The sequence below is a fragment of the Dunckerocampus dactyliophorus genome, chromosome 2, assembly GCF_027744805.1.
Source record: "Dunckerocampus dactyliophorus isolate RoL2022-P2 chromosome 2, RoL_Ddac_1.1, whole genome shotgun sequence".
Classification (NCBI taxonomy): Eukaryota; Metazoa; Chordata; class Actinopteri; order Syngnathiformes; family Syngnathidae; genus Dunckerocampus; species Dunckerocampus dactyliophorus.
This window is the reverse complement of record NC_072820.1, coordinates 3,584,693-3,603,541: the sequence shown is the minus strand read 5'-3', so window position 1 is coordinate 3,603,541 and position 18,849 is coordinate 3,584,693. Positions and strand designations below refer to the sequence as shown.

General features: G+C 43.9%; 3 protein-coding genes across 5 annotated transcripts; all 3 read right to left on the bottom strand.

Moving 5' to 3' along the window:
• Nucleotides 1-1,382: 1,382 nt before the first annotated feature.
• Nucleotides 1,383-7,048, bottom strand: LOC129170284 (gastrula zinc finger protein XlCGF8.2DB-like). The gene is made up of 3 exons (XM_054757676.1): nt 6,793-7,048; nt 4,829-6,576; nt 1,383-3,274 (listed from the first exon to the last, which is right to left on the bottom strand). The coding sequence occupies exons 1-2, from the start codon at nt 6,896-6,898 to the stop codon at nt 5,657-5,659; spliced, it is 1,026 nt and encodes a 341-aa protein (XP_054613651.1). The 5' UTR covers nt 6,899-7,048; the 3' UTR covers nt 1,383-3,274; nt 4,829-5,656.
• Nucleotides 7,049-8,180: 1,132 nt separating this feature from the next.
• Nucleotides 8,181-9,705, bottom strand: LOC129170279 (gastrula zinc finger protein xLCGF3.1-like). The gene has a single exon (XM_054757664.1). The coding sequence runs from the start codon at nt 9,703-9,705 to the stop codon at nt 8,575-8,577; it is 1,131 nt and encodes a 376-aa protein (XP_054613639.1). The 3' UTR covers nt 8,181-8,574.
• Nucleotides 9,706-9,725: 20 nt separating this feature from the next.
• Nucleotides 9,726-18,779, bottom strand: dusp12 (dual specificity phosphatase 12). Of its 3 annotated transcripts, none has more exons than XM_054757687.1 (9): nt 18,680-18,779; nt 17,839-18,121; nt 16,147-16,260; nt 15,946-16,064; nt 15,783-15,870; nt 15,615-15,706; nt 15,281-15,360; nt 13,477-13,593; nt 9,726-9,803 (listed from the first exon to the last, which is right to left on the bottom strand). In XM_054757687.1, the coding sequence occupies exons 2-9, from the start codon at nt 18,099-18,101 to the stop codon at nt 9,753-9,755; spliced, it is 924 nt and encodes a 307-aa protein (XP_054613662.1). In that variant the 5' UTR covers nt 18,102-18,121; nt 18,680-18,779; the 3' UTR covers nt 9,726-9,752. The 3 variants fall into 3 exon arrangements, with proteins under 3 accessions (XP_054613662.1, XP_054613670.1, XP_054613676.1); XM_054757695.1 differs by lacking the exon at nt 18,680-18,779 and adding an exon at nt 18,203-18,331; XM_054757701.1 differs by lacking the exon at nt 13,477-13,593 and having other exon boundaries at nt 9,735-9,803.
• Between the last annotated feature and the right edge of the window lie 70 nt (nt 18,780-18,849).

Here is an 18,849-nt window from a genome sequence, read left to right as displayed (position 1 = left end):
ATTTCAAAGAACCGGCTTATAAAGCCGATTCGTTCGCGACCGACACATCAATATTCAGCGCGGACCCCGCGGAAAGCAGAAAACAGGCTAAAAGTACTCTTATGTATCTAGCGTCTTTGCGGTAGACGGCCCAACTTCACAAGGCTGGGTCCTCGGAAGCTGAAGACTGAATGTAGACGCAGCTACCGCTATTGTGGTGGTTATTGTTCTGTGTTGTTGTTATTGCTCACACGTAAATGTGCACAGATATGTCGTATTATGCAGTATGCTCTATTAATGTTGAAATAGAGGCATAGGCATAAGAAGTGATGAAGTTCCAATATGATAGGCAATTCCTGTTATTTGGTCCTTCCGGCCACTAGGGGTCATAGTTTCCCATATTTTACTGTTACACCAATAAGCATTACAAATCCAATAATGATTAAAATAATAAAGACATCCATCTTCTTCCGCTTATCCGAGGTCTGCAAAGAAAAGGTAAGCCCAAGAGTGTTTTTCAGTTATTAAAAATAAATAAATAGGACTCAGAAGTAAAGAGTAGAAACCAATTTTTAACCGAAGTGAATTATTCTCCTCTTTTTCTTGTTAACCTCTTAATGAGCAGCTTTTACCGGAAGGAGTCAGTGCCTCACCAGCCATAAAACTCACCGTACCTCACTGCAATGTACTATAGTTTCTTTATTTTCATTTTTCACACAACCCAGTGTGCAATGTACGATAGTAGACAAGCCGGACATGTGCATGCGTTCGTTCTTCTTTTATTGTTTTGGTGTGTCACGTGGCTTTGTGTATCTGTTTACAGCGCCACTTGTAGGTGTGCCTTATGTATTACATCGTTTTCATCCAGCCATAGTTCCGTGTGGACCGTGTGGTCCCCCGAGGGGACATGGAGAAAAAAATGATGGTTAAAAAAAGAAACGAATTTTTGCGCGATCTCGTAAAACAGTTGACATGAAGAACATTATGCTTCCGCTACTTCCGTGTTCAGAGCGGGTGTTTGCTTCGAAATTTCAAATTAAGAGCTGCTTTGGTTGTGTTTGTGATAATGAGTGTTTACTTATAGAACAAGCAGTGCACACGAGTGAAAGACTCCCATGTATGGCTAATCGATGCATTTCAGTACTCAACGAGATGTGTTTCCAACAACACTAGCTATGGACGCCGAAAGACGAGCCGAATAACCATCACGGGATTGTTCCTATAGTTGCAGTATAATTTTATACCTCTTATCACATGGGAGAATGGGTCCGAAGCCAAGAAGAGACGCTCATCCGTGCAAAATCAGACATTTTTACTTGAGAAAATGTTTCAAATGATTGGAAACATATAGAATATACATTTATAATACAGTTCAATGGACAAATATCAATATTGTAGCTCTACCTGTGACACGTGGTTGTGCTCTGTGTTAGTCTGACTGTTTTGGGTTGCCCTGAACGCACCAGGGGGTGGGACCACCGTACGATAGTTGTGTAGCTGTGCTCTGACGTGCTTCCGGCCGACATCCATCCGTTTATTTGCAATAAAGATCAACCACCTCCTCGTTACTTCAACAGCGTCTCTGCACACGTCACTGGTTATGCTAACATACAGCGATGTTATGGTGCCATACTTTGCACCCGCTGGCTTTCACTTTCTCTTTTCCATGTTTTGTTGACACAGTCGACACCTCCACAAGCAATCAAAGCTAAACCAACTCATATTTTCGACTCTTGGCCAGCGATATAGTCAATATGACACATTATTAAGAATAAAGTGCGATTTATTTTTCAGCAATTACAGTTGTAATTTACTTTACCTTGTAATTAACCGAACGGCTGAGGCCCAGCGATGAACTCACCCCTCTTACTGCTCGGTTTGGTTTGATGCACTGTCTTCGCGAGCAGCACGGGGGCGTCAGAATCCCACCTGTAGAGGGCGCCCATCTGACTTGATAAGCAAATGAGCGCAGAGCACAAATAGGCTAGAGAATGCGGCCCATAGCTGCAACACTAGAGAGAAATGAACTCTGCAATACAAAATGCAGACAGTTGATTTTTAATACAAAATGGGCCTTGTGGATACCAACATTTTATTAATATGCTGGTAAAACAAGTAGAATCAGTTTGGGCTGACGACGCCTGCTCTACACACACCTAAATAATGACCAAAATCGCCCCGCTTGTGTTGAGGAGGCAGCCAGCGTTTGGCCAAGGCACGTGAAAGATTGTGCATGTAAACTGCGACTTCACACCGAGGTGTCAAAAATGGCGAGGCCGAACTATTTATGTCATCCGAATAATTTCCCGCACAGACGAACGGTTTCTTTTCAATGTGTGTCCTCAAGTGTCTTTTCAAACGTTCATTTCGTAAAAACTGAAAGCACACAGTGAAGAGGTAAAACTTTTATCTCTAGTGTGTATTCTTGGGTTTCCAAAAGTCCTTTCTGTGGAAATCTTTTACCACACACTGAGCAGGTAAAGGCTTTTTCCCCAGTGTGTCTTCTCGTGAACTTTCATATCGTATTTTCGCGTCATGCTTTTACCACACACCGAGCATTTGAAGGGTTTTTCCCCGGCGTGAATTCTCAAGTGTACTTTCAAATCATATGTTCGTCTAAAACCTCCACCACACACTGAACAGGTATACGGTTTCTCTCCAGAATGGATTCTCGTGTGTACTGTCAAACTTGCTTTCCTAGAGAAGCTATTGCCACAAATGGAGCACATGAATGGTTTCTCTCCGGTGTGGGTCTTCATGTGTGCAACTAGATTTGACTTGTTGCTCAACGTTCTGCCACACTGAGAGCATTTCCAGCGTGTGTTGTCAGGGTGAGACGTCACGTCAGCCTTCGAGTCTTCGTCGTCGGTGTCGGGAGAGACTGAAATTGCGTCGTATTTATCTGGGAGTGAAGCTAAGAGTCTGTCTGCTTGTGCTCCTCCGTCAGCTTCTGTTATGTGTTGAATTGAAGGGCTGCTTGGAGGCTCCGCCTCTTCTCTCTTCTCCCCACTCCAACCTTTATCTTCATCATCTTCACTCTTCACATGGACACCAATCGCCGGGGACACCTCCAGCCTTTCATGACGCTCTCCCTGCCGACTGATGCGACCTTCCTCAGCTTCCTCTTTAACGTGGGTGGTCTGTGGCTCCTCTTCTTCTTCTTTAATATGGGGGGGTTCTGGATCCTCCGCTTCCTCTTTAACGTAGGGGGGCTGTGTCTCCTCTTCTTCCTTAACGCGGGGGGGCTGCGGACTGGAGCTCCACCCCTGCTGATGGAGACGTCCTTCACTGACGTCTGCAGGACACACGAAGCCAAACACATGCTTTAGCAAAATAAACGTCAGCACGTAAACACGATTGTTAAGCTGGAATATAAGTCATGTTTGTGTCAACACGGTGGTGTTCCTTGTGTGTTCTGTTTGAAGCTAAAGAACCACAGAAAAGACGTTTACTATGTTGTGTCTCTATTGAGCTCATCCTAAACTATGAATGATATGGATTGCTTGGTAAAATATCACCACGGCGCTTTGGTGACTGAGTGAGCTTTGTGTAAACGTGCTGATACACACTGTTAGCAAGCCGAGAGGAACATCAATCTCTCATAATTATAATTATAATAAAGGCGCAGTCTCGTACGGTGGCCCGCGCATCAACGTCCAGACGCTGCAAACATGGAAACGATACAAAAGCGACAACACACAAACATCGTGAAGAACATGCAACGGGAAATTGCTGCAACTAACAATTATTTTAATAACCGATTAATCGGTCGATTATTTTTCCGGTTAATCAATGAATCGGATTTTTTTTAAAACACACTTCAAATAAGTGCACAAACACCAGGTTGCCGTGTGAAAATTCTGTTAAAATCATGTTAAATCTACATGTTGGTCAAATAGATTCAGTAAATGAATAAATGTACACAAAAATTCAATTACGGTCATTTTCTGAGTCGATGAATCCGAAGCTTGTTGTTTCAATGAATGGAGGAATGAGTTAGGCCATAGATGGACCAAATTGTTCTGGATTATATATTATATACGTGTGAATATCTTGTTTAATCAAAACAAAACAAAATGGTTGTCGATTAATTGGGTAATTGATTCATTGATGCAGCTCCACTGCAATCACATAAATGCTGCAGAATAAAAAAGGAGTGCAAAAGAAATGCCAAAAACCACAAGCATAGAGAGAAACGCCGCTGAAACACACTGACGTTAGCATGCTAGCAGAAAGCTAGCCAGGTACCAGCAACACCGGATCTGAGGGATATTTCTCTTGAAATACACGATGCCCGGGAAGAAAGTTGACGACGGGGGGATCGGGTAATAAAAAAAAAATTCTTTAACTATCGGCCGTAATTTTTGACAGTATAGCAAATGATTTCCGTAGCTAAAGTTAGCTGCAGCTTTGTGAACTTTTAAATTAGACACAGCCATTGAGTCGGCGAGGTTATGTCCGAGAGATTGTGCATTTTGCCTTTTTAACATTTCACTTTCAGTTACTTACACACTCGCGCAGAACATTAGAACGTTAACTCTCAGTAGTTCAAAAAGTGAAACGCTGATAATCGATAGATTCGTCTACACGGAGTTAAATATTTCAGGAAAGCATTTTTAGGATTACAGTTTACAGCTAGTCAAAGTTCTGTGTTGTAAACTGCTGGCTACTGTAAAAACATCATGAAATCAAATAACGAGAATCCCATTTATTGAGGCGCGCTCGAATGTACGCTAATGCTAACTTACGTACATCGGTTTCTCATAAATGACGTAGCCAATGAGATAATCTCTTTGTTAATAATCAAATATAAGGTTAGTAAACAAGTGATCGTGAGAATGAATCAGACCTGCTCTGTGTAACACGACTTGCAGAGACTTCTTGAAAACGGCGTCCAGTAGATTTTGTCGCTCGTGCGCTTTTCCTCCTCGTTCGAGTTCCTCCTCGAACTCTGCCATCGTCCTTTGCAACCTTCTGCGGTTGGTCGCTGATTCGCCCGCGTTGGCAGTCTTTGTACGTTAGACACTTCCACACAATCACGACACTTCACTTCTGCTTGGCGATGTGTTGCCAACTTCCGCGTCTCTTTGTTACCAGCTGCTCACAAGCTAAGCTAGCACGAGATGCGTCAACAGGAAGTGGGCGGGATGTAACGCGTACGTTCGAGTGTTTGGCGCCCTCCAGGCAGCTGGAGGACCCAGTTGCGGACAAGGCTTTTCATTTGTTAAACTTCATTATAATCAGCATAAAACGGGACAAAGAAACAACCTTACTCGTGAACAATACATAAAGACAGCAATAGAATACAGTGTAACGATTTCAACACAATCATCACCTTATAGCAGCGGTTCTCAACTATTTTCGCCCATGCCCCCACTGGGGGACAGAAATGTAGACTCATACGTGCTAAAATGCTAAATAAGATCATAATAATAATCAATTTCAGCAGTAGGCTAAACAAAAGGCAGCAAGAACCCATTTTGAGGCTAAGTTGTCTCGATGGTGGAAAAATTCAAGCGCAAATACCACAGAAGGCGTCTAGAGTTCAGTCTAAACCACAGACTGAATGGGTGAAAGCTTCCTCTTCAGTGTGTACCCTCAAATGTTCCGTCAAATCTAACTCGTTAGCATATCATACGCCACAGAACGAGCAGGTATGAAGTTTTTCCCCAGCGTGTCAAATATCCATTCCGCACAACGCTGAACAGGTGAAAGGTTTCCCCCTCGTGTGTACTCTTGTGTGTGCCATCAAATGCGTCTTCTGCGTGAATCTTTTACCACACACGGAACAGGTGAAAGGTTTCTCCCCGGTGTGTATTCTCATGTGTCTTTCCAGCTTATCTTTTCGTCCAAAGCTTAAACCACACACTGAACAGGTGAAAGGTTTTTCCCGAGTGTGTATTCTTGTGTGTGTCATCAAATGTGCCTTCTGCGAGAATCTTTTACCACACACGGAGCAGGTAAAAGGTTTTTCCCCGGTGTGTCTTCTCATGTGTCTTTCCAACTTAGCCTTTTGTATAAAACCGATACCGCACACTGCACAGGGAAAAGGTTTCTCTCCAGTGTGCGTTCTCGTGTGTACTGTCAAAGTTCCCCTCCGGGAGAATCTCTTCCCACAAACCGGGCAAAAAAAGGGTTTTTCTCCCGTGTGGATCATAATGTGGCTGTCCAAATGTGTCTTGCGGTTAAAGGATTTGCCACACTGAGAGCATTTCCAGCACCTGCGGTCAGCGTGACAACACACAGCATCAGGAGAGTGCGATGTTGCGTCGTCACTCTCTGATGGCGGAGCTGAGAGGGCGTCTGCTTGTGATCCTCCACAGTGGTCTCCGTCAGCTTCTGTTGTCACGTGTCGATGTGAAAGCTCCACCTCGCTCTTCTCCTCACTTTGACCTCCTTCTTCATCTTCACTCTTCACAAGGACAACAATCACTGGGAACTCCTCCAGTCCGTCAAGCTGCTCTCCCTCCTGACTGATGCTGTGTTCCTTCTCTTCCTCTTTAATGTGGGGGGGCTGTAGCGCCTCCTTTTGCTCTTTAATGTAAGGGGGCTGCAGCTCCTCCTGCCGCTTGAGGGGATGATGTTCTTCACTGACGTCTGCAGGACACAAAAGTAGGTGAATAAGATTATGAAATAATGGAAGTTATTTTTGACTGTGTGTTCTCTTGTGTGATTGGTTAGAAGAAAAAAGAATGTTGCTGCTGTCGGCCACCGTAGTCTCGTTTTCATGAACATACATGAATATACAAATAAAACAACACAGACCGTCTCTTTTAATCATCGTGAACACGTGGGCGTGAGAATAAAACAAACCTGCTCTGCGTAACACAACTTGTAGAGACTTCTTGAAAACAGCGTCCAGTAGTTGTTTTTGTCGCTCCTCTTTTGTTCGAGAAAGTTCCACCTCGAACTCTGCCATCGCTTTTCCCAACTGTCCAAATATTTGGGACAGCCGCAGCGAGTCGCCGATCCACCCACGCGCTCGGTATTTGTACCCTAGACACTTTCACTTTACACTCGCGCTTGCTCGAGCAGGCGTTTCTTTGCGAGCTAAGCTAACAAGCTAAGCTAGCCCGAGAAGCGTCAACGGGAAGCGGATGGGATCGAATGCGTTCGAATGTACGTTCCCATGTTTGGCGCCCCCTAGGCAGCTGGAGGAACCAGTTGCTATACTATTAAACTGCTAAAAAAAAATTATAATACATTTGATTTTCATCGATAGTTTTTGTGTGATTTTGTTGTCAGCACATTTAATTGTTTAAAGAACAAAGTATTTAATAAGAATATTTCCTTCATTCAGATCTAGAATGTGTTATTTTAGTGTTCCCTTTATTTATTTATTTATTTTTAAGTAGTGTATAATCAGAATAAAACTGGACAAAAAAATTTTACCAACAAACTTATGTGTGAACAATATATAAAGACAACAACGTAAGACAATGCAACAACATCAATAACCAGAAAAATCTTTTGAGTGGGTCTGCTACCGGTTGCTAATGTATGTTCCAAATCCCCAACAATGTCAGCGCTGACATTGTTGATCGCTAGCATGCAAAGTTTCAATGCGCGCCCGTACTGCAGGTTGCGGTATTATGGCAACACTAACGAATAATAAATCACATGAAAAATGTAACTGTTCAAATCACTTTCAGAGTACCAGTGGCACGTACCATGGTATCAATATATCGATACTCACACAAGTATCAATTCGGTACCCATTACTCTCATAAAGTAGCGATGCTAATGAAAAAATGAAGAAGAAGAAAAGCACACGTCACTTTTACACTTTTTAAGGGTAAATTAAAACTTGGATTCAACTGAAGGATGTAGCATGAATGCGTATTTCTATGATCGCCAAAGTCCACCATCCTGTACATGTAGTATATATGTTAACAATATCTACTCCATTACACGACACGTGGACACATGGACACAGAACAGTAACAACCGCACATCTCCATCAAACGCCATCTTGCTGTTTCCTTGTCCTGTTTTGTTTGGTGGCGCGGCCGTGCATGACTTCACAATGCCGCCACCTGTCTGTGACTTTTGGCTACTACACGTTACATTGAAACGTAGGCTAGATGTCGTAGGCGTCTCCTGTAGAAGTTTGCGGTAGTGACGGGAATTTAATGCCCTGTTTGTGACAACTACTACTGTCTACTTTCACGTAACGCACATCCTCACGCGTGATCGGCCGCGCCGCATGTCCATCAAAAGTACGATTTAAGATCCATTTCACATCCAGACTGGCAAAAAAGGACAGAAGATATGAAGCAAATTCAAAGGCCCGGAATTATTCGCAAAGTATATGACTTTATTCACAGCTTTCACATCGTTGTACTAAAAGCTTAACCTAACTAATACACCAGAGCTTTCTCTATTGTGAGCTAATACGTTTGCATCAACCATGCATTAAATCATTCATGCTGGAGCCACAAGTCGTTGAACTGGCGCTTACCCATCTTTTACAAGTAATTCAGCTTTGTTGTGGGCTTTCGTTACGTTGTCTCTGCTGTAGAACACCACGTGGTGCGCACAGCACACTAGCTGGTTGTGCTAGGTACATCCTGACCGGGCTGCGCAGGTGCTGAGCTATTTGGGTAATCCGACTATTTCAGTGCATGTAAATGTGCTGCCAGAGCAGGTAAAAGGTTTCTCTCCAGTGTGTGTCCTCAAGTGTTTTTTCAAACATTCATTTCGTATGAAGCTTAAGCCACACACTGAACAGGTAAAAGGTTTCTCTCCGGTGTGGATTCTGGTATGTGTTTTCAAATGTGCATTTTGTGAAAATCGTTTACCACACACTGAACAGGCAAAAGGTTTTTCCCCGGTGTGTCTTCTCATGTGTATTTTCAACTCATCTTTTCGTGCGACACCCACACCACACACTGAACAGGTAAAAGGTTTCTCTCCAGTGTGGATTCTTGTGTGTTGTTTCAAGTGTACATTTTGGGAAAATCTTTTACCGCACACTGAACAGGCAAAAGGTTTTTCCCCAGTGTGCCTTCTCATGTGTATTTTCAACTCATTATTTCGTGCCAAACTTATTCCACACACGGAACAGGTAAAAGGTTTTTCTCCAGTGTGCAGTCTCATGTGTACTTTCAACTCATCTGTTCGTGCAAAACCGATACCACACACTGAACAGGGAAAAGGTTTCTCTCCGGTGTGTATTCTCGTGTGTACTGTCAAACTTCCGTTCCGTGAGAATCTTTTACCACAAACTGAGCACATGAATGGTTTCTCCCCAGTGTGGGTCTTCATGTGTACAATCAGATTTGACTTGCTGCTCAACATTTTGCCACACTGCAAGCATTTCCAGCGCGTGTTGTCGGTCCGGCATGTCGTATCAGCGTTCAAGTCGTCGTCGTCGGTGTCAGGGGAGAGTGACGTTACATCATCGCTATCTGATAGTGGCGCTAAAAGCCCACCTGCTTGTGATCCTCCACAGTGGTCCCCAGCAGCTTCTGTTGTCATGTGTTGAGCTGAGCTGCCGCTTGGAGGCTCCGCCTCTTCTCTCTTCTCCTCACTTTGGCCTTTGTCTTCATCATCTTCACTCTTCACCGGGACACCAATCCTTGGAAACTCCTGCAGTCTTTTGTGATGCTCTCCCTCCTGACTGATGCTGTATTCCTTTTCTTCCTCTTTAATATGGGGGGGCTGTGGATCCTCCTCTTCCTCTTTAACGTGGGGGGGCTGTGTCTCCTCCTCTTCCTCTTTCATGTTGGGAGTCTGTGGCTCCTCTTCTTTAATGTGGGGGGGCTGTGGCTTCACCTTGGAGCTCCACTCCTGCTGCACAGGGGAAAGATGTTCACTGACGTCTGCAGGACACAAGAAGACAAACACATGCTTTAGAAAAAAATAATATTTTGGATTAATTACCTATCTTGGAATCCCTGCAATCCCAATTCCTCCTCCAAGATGGACAATAAATGTTCCCTTTCACTGATGATATCAGAATCGGGTGGTGAAATTAGCCATAAAACTATGAACAATATTGACAGCAATGTACGATATCAATACGCTACTTTGGCGATTGTGTGGGCTTTGTGTAAACACGTCGATACACGTTGTTAGCAAGCTGAGAGGAAGGTGAACCTCATAATTATCGAAATGAAATGAAAACAAAACAGTGCACTTTCCTATAAGCAGTCTCTGTGGGAAACTTGTTAATAAGCAAATATAAATTTAGCAAACACGTGAGCGTAAGACTGCAACAAACCTGCTGCGTGTAACACAAGTCGGAGAGACTTCTGGCAAACAGCGTCCAGTTGTTGACCTTGTCGCTCGTTCTCCGCTTTCGTGCGAGAAAGTTCCTCCTGATACTCAGCCATCGTTCTTTCCAACTCTACAAATATTTCAAGAGTCGCTCTCAGCATTCATCCTTTACGCAGTTTCACACATTCACAACACTTTACACTCACACGCGATCTCTTCTTAGCGATGTGTGGATAACTCCCGCGTCTCTTTGTCAGCAGCTAACAAGTTAAGCTACCCGAGAAGCGACAAGGTGCTACCAGACTCATGTACGCGGATACAAACAATTAGTAACGATATTTACTCCATTACACGGCATATACGCGAACGCGGCACACACAGGTCTTTTCCATCAAACGCCATCTTGCTTTTTCCTCGTCCTGTTTTGTTCGGGGGCGCGACCGTGCATAACTTCACAATACTGCCATCTATCGGTGACTGCTGGCTACCACACGTTACATTGAAATGGAGGTTGGATGTCGAAGAGTCTCCTGTAGGACTTAGCGGTAATGTATCACTTAATGTATCCTCACGTATCATTGGCCGCGTGGCGTGTCCATCAACACCAAGTTCTGTCCCTCTTGTCACGTGAGCAGAGCTGAATTGACACCTGAGTGTTATGGGCGGGCGAAACTACTAATTTTGGTATCAATCCGATGTCAAGTAAATACAAGGCCAGTCACATATGCAACACGCTTCAAATAGTATAAGATAATAAATGAATAAATAAGTAAATGAAGGGTGACCCATCCATCGCAACATCCAAGCCAAGTTTCCTCAACCCAAGTGACATCAGGTTGAACTTCAGAGCCGACTATTAGTATGAACTTTACTCTTTTTTCCCCCAGTTTTGCTGTTGGTGTTTTAAAATTTTCTAGCAATAATGACTTTATCCCCATATTGACTTTCTGGCCCGCCCTATTACAAAATCATTTTGTTTTTGTTTTCTCTTCACAACTCAAAAGAACTATTTTTTCGTTAAAATTTCAACTCGACTAACTAAAATTTCTCTATTTTTCCTCATATTACAAGTTTATTCTCATAAAACATGTATGACTTTCTACAGCCTGTGTAATGCCTTTTACGTACACTCAACAAACATATAAACGCAACACTTTTGTTTTTGCTCTCATTTTTTATGAGATGAACTCAAAGATGTAAAACTTTTTCCACATACAAAATATCACTATTTCTGTCAAATATTGTTCACAAATGTATCTAAATCTGTGATGGTGAGCCTTAGACTGCCCACAATAAAAGGCCAGTCTGAAATGAGCAGCTTTATCACAAGCCACAGATGTCGCAAGATTTGAGGGAGCGTGCAATTGGCATGCTGGCAGCAGGAATGTCAACCAGAGCTGTTGCTCGTGTATTGAATGTTTATGACTCTACCATAAGCCGTCTCCAAAGGCGTTTCAGAGAATTTGGCAGTACATCCATCACCTCATGTTGCAGCAGGATAATGCACGGCCCCATGTTGCTAGGATCTGTACACAATTCTTGGAAGCTGAAAACGTTCCAGTTCTTGCACAGCCAGCATGCTCACCGGACACGTCACCCATTGAGCATGTTTGGGATGCTCTGGATCGGCGTATACGTCAGCGTGTACCAGTTCCCGCCAATATCCAGCAACTTTGCACAGCTATTGAAGAGGGGTGGACCAACATTCCACAGGCCAAAATCCACAACCTGGTTACCTCTATGCGAAGGAGATGTGTTGCACTGCATGAGGGAAATGGTGGTCACACCAGATACCGACTGGTTTTCAGAGTCCCCAGACCCCTCACACCCTCCAATAAAACAAAACTGTACATTTCAGAGTGGCCTTTTATTGTGGGCAGTCTAAGGCACACCTGTGCACTAATCATGGTGTCTAATCAGCATCTTGATATGGCACACCTGTGAGGTGGGATGGATTATCTCAGCAAAGGAGAAGTGCTCACTATCACAGATTTAGACAGATTTGTGAACAATATTTGACAAAAATAGTGATATAGTGTATGCGGAAAAAGTTTTACATCTTTGAGTTCATCTCATAAAAAGTGGGAGCAAAAACAAAAGTGTTGCGTTTATATTTTGTTGAGCGTAAGTGTGACTCATTATTATTATTCTTGCTAATTGGACAAGATACAGAGAAATGTCATACGCTTGCAGTACTCTCTTCATCCTGAAGGGGTGGTGGTGGTGTGCGTGAGCTGAAAGGTGCTTGTCACTGTCGTCCTTCCATAGAGAGGAAAAGCCAGCAGATTTTGTTTCCGGGAGGCATCCTGACCAGATACCTGAGCCACCTCCTCTAGCTCTTCTCAATGTGGAGGAGCAGCGGTTCTACTGCGACTCTCTTCTGGATGACAGTGCTTCTCACCTTATCTTTAGGGGAAGGCCCAGCCACCCGACGGAGAATAATCATTTCGGCCGCTTGTAACCGCCATCTTGTCCTTTCAGTCAATACCCAAAGCTCATAACCACAGGTGAGGGTACGGACGTAGATCAACCAGCAAATTGAGAGGTTTGTCTTTTGGCTCAGCTCCCTCCCAACAGACCGATGTAGAGTCCGCATCACTGCAGACGCCGCACCAATTCGCCTGGCGTTCCATCCTTCCCTCACTCGTGAACAAGACCCCGAGGTACCTAAACTCATCTCATCCCCGACCCTGGAAAATGGCACTCCACCCTTTTTCCGGGCGAGAACCATGGACTTGGACTTGGAGGTGCTGTTCTCATCCCGGCCGCTTCGCACTCGACTGTGAACCGATTCAGTGAGAGTTGAAGTTCACAACTCGATGAAGCCAGCAGGACTACATCATCTGCAAAAAGCAGAGAATCAATCCTGCAGCCAAACCGGAACCCCTCAACGCCTTGGCTGCGCCTAAGGATTCTGTCCATAAAAATAATGAACAAAATCAGAGACAAACGGCAGCCCTGGCGGACCCCAACCCTCACTGGAAACGGATCCGACTCACTGCCGGCAATGTGGACCAAACTCTGACACCGGTCATACAGGGAACCAAGTCCAACAAGTCCAACAAAACACATGTAGACTGGTTGGGCAAACTCCCATGCACCCTCAAGGACCCTGCTGAGAGTGTAGAGCTGGTCCACAGTTCCACGACCAGGACGAAAACCTGGATTTAATTGCATTTTGGAGATATTTGAGTAATTACACTATTACACTATAAAACTATAAAACTTAATTTATTTCCAAGCGGCGCGTTATCGCTGGATACTGACGAGCCGGACCTCGTCCACTCTGTTCCGATGCAGCTGAAAGGACGGCGTGACCCAGCGGCCACATGAACACTGATCTCCGCACCAGCTGAACGAGCCCAGCTTGGATCGACACTTGGGACACAGCAGCTACAGGGAAAAGCAGAGAGGAAACCCGTACAGTAGAACTTCATGTGGAATTCATACATGGACTTCAACACTTCAGCAATCCTACAAGAGCTCAGTTCAGCAATGTCTCAAATGGAATACGTCCATTGATACTCTACAATAGATATACTGTAGGGTTGTGGGAGTGTCTCAGTTACTTCATCTACTGCCTAAGCGGACATCGACATGCACACTCGACCATATTTCTCGACATAAAATAAGGAAAAATTGACAGCATGTGTTGTAGCTTCTGCGTTATGACTAAGCAGCGTGCCACAGCATTCATATGCGCACGCAGTGACTTCCTGTTCAGTCACTAACAAAATGCACCCATTAAATGATTTTTGCTAGCCGCCGCAAGAAAGATAGGGAAGACACACAACGAAATTAGTGTGGCAACTCTGTTAGATAAGAGTATAGAAGATATAGGTGCAGAGGACAGAAGAATCACATTAAAAAATATGCACAAATGGAGGGAAACCACGTCAACAAACTGCAGCAGGTTCAAAAATCCTTTCCTGTCACCCATTATCACGTCTCTGGACAGAAATCAGCCAATGGCAAGTTTTGGTTTCCATTTAGGTTATACTGACAGCTGCTTATGTCAATGTCAGTCAGCCAGTCTGACGGGTGTCGACATAAGCGGCTTCCACTGTAGGTAGTGTTTGAGTGACAAGAAAGGTATTGCAGGGAAAAAAAGATGCATGACGCTCTTATCATTAAAGACAGAACATTTGTTTTTTTTTAACTATTTCTTTTGACTACTGTTTACTATTTTAACACCATTAAAATGTTCAAAATGTGACTTAAAAATGTCCTGTCCAATGTCCATTTTTTTTTATTTTGCCCATCATCCACAATCCAAAAATTGTGAAAAAAAATCCCCCCAAAAACAATTTGTAGCGATCAGTTCCGTGTTTATTCATGAATTTATTCACTGTTATTATTATTGTATTTTCTTATCTCTGTTGTCTTGCTTTGTTTGTTTTATTTTTTAGTTTATTACAGATAGATAGATAGATAGATAAAACTATCTATCTATCTATCTATCTATCTATCCAATCCTTATGTGAGACATGAACACACACGTCTTTCTCTTTTCTGTCTGTTCTAAAGATATAAAAACAGGGAAAAAGAAGCAGCTAATGAACGCATGTAATGGGACACACCTATTCCGCCTAGAAAGGCTGCTATTAAAACACCTTCAAAAAGCTCCAACAAGGTTTAATGGTTGTATATCCATGCTGTGAGCATGTGGTATCAGGTACATTCATGATAACGTAGTTCTTTGGCATAACAATGTCGCTGTAGCTTGGTTAATATGGAGGTCACATGATGGAAATAGAGCGCTGTTGGTGCCTTTTGGAGGTTTTTTCAGAAGGCTTTATAGGCGGGATACATGCGTCCCATTATGTGCATTCTTAGCTGCCTCTTTTTATATCTTAGAAGGCACATGTGTGTTCATGTCTCACATAAAGATTGTGGATGACGGGCTAAAAAAAAAAAGGCGCACTTTTCCTTGAATAAATGTGACAGTTTGACACTGGAACAGATTATGGAAATTCACATTCATTCCTATCAGAGAAAATGTTTCCAAAACAAACAAAATGGGTGGTTAAACATAAAAGTTTCACTGTATGTGCATGTACGTGTGTGTTTGCGTGTGTACCTGTCCATCCATCACACCAAGTAGGGCTTGTTCCATCCACTGCACTGGTTCAATAAAGTATGAAGTACACTGGACTCCTCCTATACAAAGATCATACGATATTTCAGTCATGGCAGCTTTATGTTGATGCGGTTAATGAACCTGTTAACCATGTGACCATAAGAGAATTAACAAATCAATACGCAGTGTGCCGCAGTATTAAAACGCGGACACATTCACTTCCTGTTCAAGTGCACAATCACCGTTTTAGATAGCTTAAAAATATGTGATAGTGCATAAAACACACACTACGCTAGGTTTGATATTAGCTTGAAATCATTTTTGATCTTCCCACCAGTCAGGTTGCTGGACTTCTTGTGGCCAAAGGCTGATGGGCCTTCTCCCACTTGGTGACTGAGAAGACTGGAGCTGCGGAACAGAGTTCTTCTGCAGAGGAGAGGTGAGATGTTTCCAGTGGAGGGAGACAAAAGGGAAGGGTGGAGACTGTGACACTCGCTTTTACCTGCACTTCCTGCATCGATAGGAGGCTTCAGATGAGCTGGAGTGAGCGGGGTCAGCCGCAAACATCTCCCTGGGCACCTGCTGCAGCTCTGCTTATTCACACAAAGGAGAGGCTGAGTGGAAAAAAGGTCACCCTAACGGGACTTGTGTGTGAATGTGCTGACCGGGGTATTTCTCGGTGATCTTGGTCAGTCTGTATTGTTTATAAAGAGGACTAGAGGTGTCCACTTCACAATGCATGGCCTCGTACAGACACAGCTGCTCCTCAAAACCGCTGTTCACCCTGAAACACACCAAACCACCGCCAGCCATCAGATAGCTTGCCATCGTTCAGTGGGCCACGCACAAAGGATGCACACACTCACTGCACGTCCCGCTTGATACTTTTCAGTCTTTGATAAGCCTCCGCAAAGCCCAGCTGGTACCTCTTCATGAGGTAAGCAGTCACAATGGTGGCACTGCGACTACGTCCGGCCTGACTGAAAGGCACAAAAGACGCACCATGTCTCTGCTTGCCACCTTCCACTCAAATGCAATCATCATATTTTTCAAGTACAGTCAAACTTGGTCAACATTCAAACTGGACACCAACCTGTCTATAGAGGCCACCTATCTATAGCGGCCACTTTTGCAGTCTCCCTCTAGTGACTGCTATAGACAGGTGACCTCTATAGACAGGTTGGCGTCCAGTTTGAATGTTGACCAGTAGAGGAAAAAAAAAGAAAAAAAGGGGGAAAAAAATTAACGTTGACCAGTAGAGGGCACTGTGGGACTGCGGATAAAAGTTGTACAGCACTACTAGGCTTGTTATTATCCACGACCCACAGAACAAAGCTGTGCTAGTAATGTCTTACGCTTGTTTTTAATATTTAACTTTTTATACGGCAGAGTGTCATTACAGCTTTAGTTCATCAGGAAGTGACGGGAAGTGACGGTGGGCGTCCCGAGCAGGAGAGCTAGGCTCAGTGCTAGCTGTGAGTTTGGAGAGAGTTGGGAAGTGTGTTTATGTTGGCGTGGATGTAAAGTCCTGCAGTGTTCTCCGCTGTTAATAAAGCCATTAAAGTGCATCGGCGACGTGAGTCTCTCCTTCCCCACAACAAGCGGCATTACAGTATTGACCAGTGCACACCAGGAAATAAACGGTGTCACTTGTTACAGGCATTGGCTGGACAGCTATGTAGTGGGGCTTGTTTAACCTTTGCCTTGTGGGCAAGCAGGAAGGAGAGACGATGCTGAGAGATGTGTGTGTGTTCTGAGCTCCTCTCTGGTGGCCGCGTTCAATAAATAAAGTTGGCAGAAGCAACAGGAGAAGTTTCCTTCTTTGCTTCGGAGCTGAATACCACTGACAAGTTAACAGACTAGTAGTGAACAGAAAAGAAGACGGCTTTTTTTAGTGTCGAATACAGAAGACGAGGACTTTGATGGATTTGTGGATGAGGATTGATCAAAAATAACGTGAGTACATTCTAAAATACTTCAATTAAGTACTCAGTTTTGCTCCCGCTGCCGCATGCATGCCAGCGCCTTTTTTTTCTTTTTTATTGTAGCGTCGCTGGGAGCACGTCCTGTTCCCAGCCTACTTTGCGGTAATGTTTTGGTGCAAATGCTCTTAAAGTTACATGTTTGACCAGGAAATAGCAAGCTCAAAAGAAGACGGCTTTTTTATGTGGAACAACTGACAGTTTGTGTGGATCTTGTGAATGATTGTGACTGAGCTAGGACTCAGTAATTAAAGTCTACACACGACGGCTTCATTGACTGAAAAACAAAACTTTTTCGTGCATGAAGCTTCTACTTGAGTCGGTAATTTGGCCGCTTTATGCGGTCAGATATTGACCAAGGGAGACAAAATGGGTGGCCGCTGGCCGCGTTGGACAGGTGACTGCTATACACAGGGTCTATAACATGTAAATTTGCTGCGGGGGATTTGTCAGTGGCCGTTATAGGCAGGTGGCAGTTCTATAAAGGTGGCCGCTAAGACAGGTTTGACTGTATTTCAACAATATGTCGCCTAGAATTGCATTCTCAGTTGTTTAGTTGCTTTCTTTCAACCTTACCAGTGGACAAGCGCAGCGCCGCCTCCATCCACTGCCTCCTGAATAAACAGGAAGCAGGAGTCCATGTGGCTCAGGAGGTCAGAGGCCGCCTCATCCAGCACATTGATCCATTTACTGCAATAGCCAGAATCCTCAGGCAGTAGAGCTCCAGGGTCCACAGAGTCCACGGACAGGATGTGAGTGATGGCTGCATCAGCCAATGATGGCTTGTCATTAAGGTCAGACGCTGTTCCAATGAACAGACCAGGATCCACCAGGAGCATGACCTCACACAGAGACGGACCTGCGTGGACATATGAAGACGCAGTCATTGTTAAAAAGATAGCAGCTTCCTCCAACTCAATGCGCGCACTTACATACTTACACTTGCCATTTTGAGTGCTATGTGAAGAAATGCTATGCGAATTTAAGTGAAATGACAAGGAATTGTGGTTAGCATGTTGGCCACACAGTCAGGAGATCGGGAAGATCTGGGTTGGAATCTCCGTTGGACATCTGCGTGGAGTTTGCATGTTCCAAAATGCACGTTAGGTTAATTGGAGACTGTAAACCGTCCGTAGGTATAACTGTGAGTGCGAATAGTTGTTTGTTTATATGTGCCCTGCCACTAAAACACATCCTTGCAGGCGTTTTCCAAAGAAAAAAACAATAGAACGGTTAAAAAATGAAAAACTTTCGCAGATTCACCGAAAATGATTCCGTGTAGACAGCATAGTTATTTTGTAATTCGTTAACGCTGCGTTCGTGTACTAGATCGACGTGAGTAGCAACTTAACATAACAACAAAACGAAGTTCCATAAAACAGAAAGGAAACGAAAAGCAGCAACCAAAACAACTCACCTTGAAAGAAAGTAAAGTTGTAAAGTTATCTGTATAACCTAAAATATCATTGAGCAAACGCTTGTGTTGTTAAACGTCTTTGGATCGTCTTCAATATAAGTCCGGGTAGACATGGACGGTACATATCCAAAGTTCCGACCACAAAAGTTCCGTCCGCCGTGAAAATATAT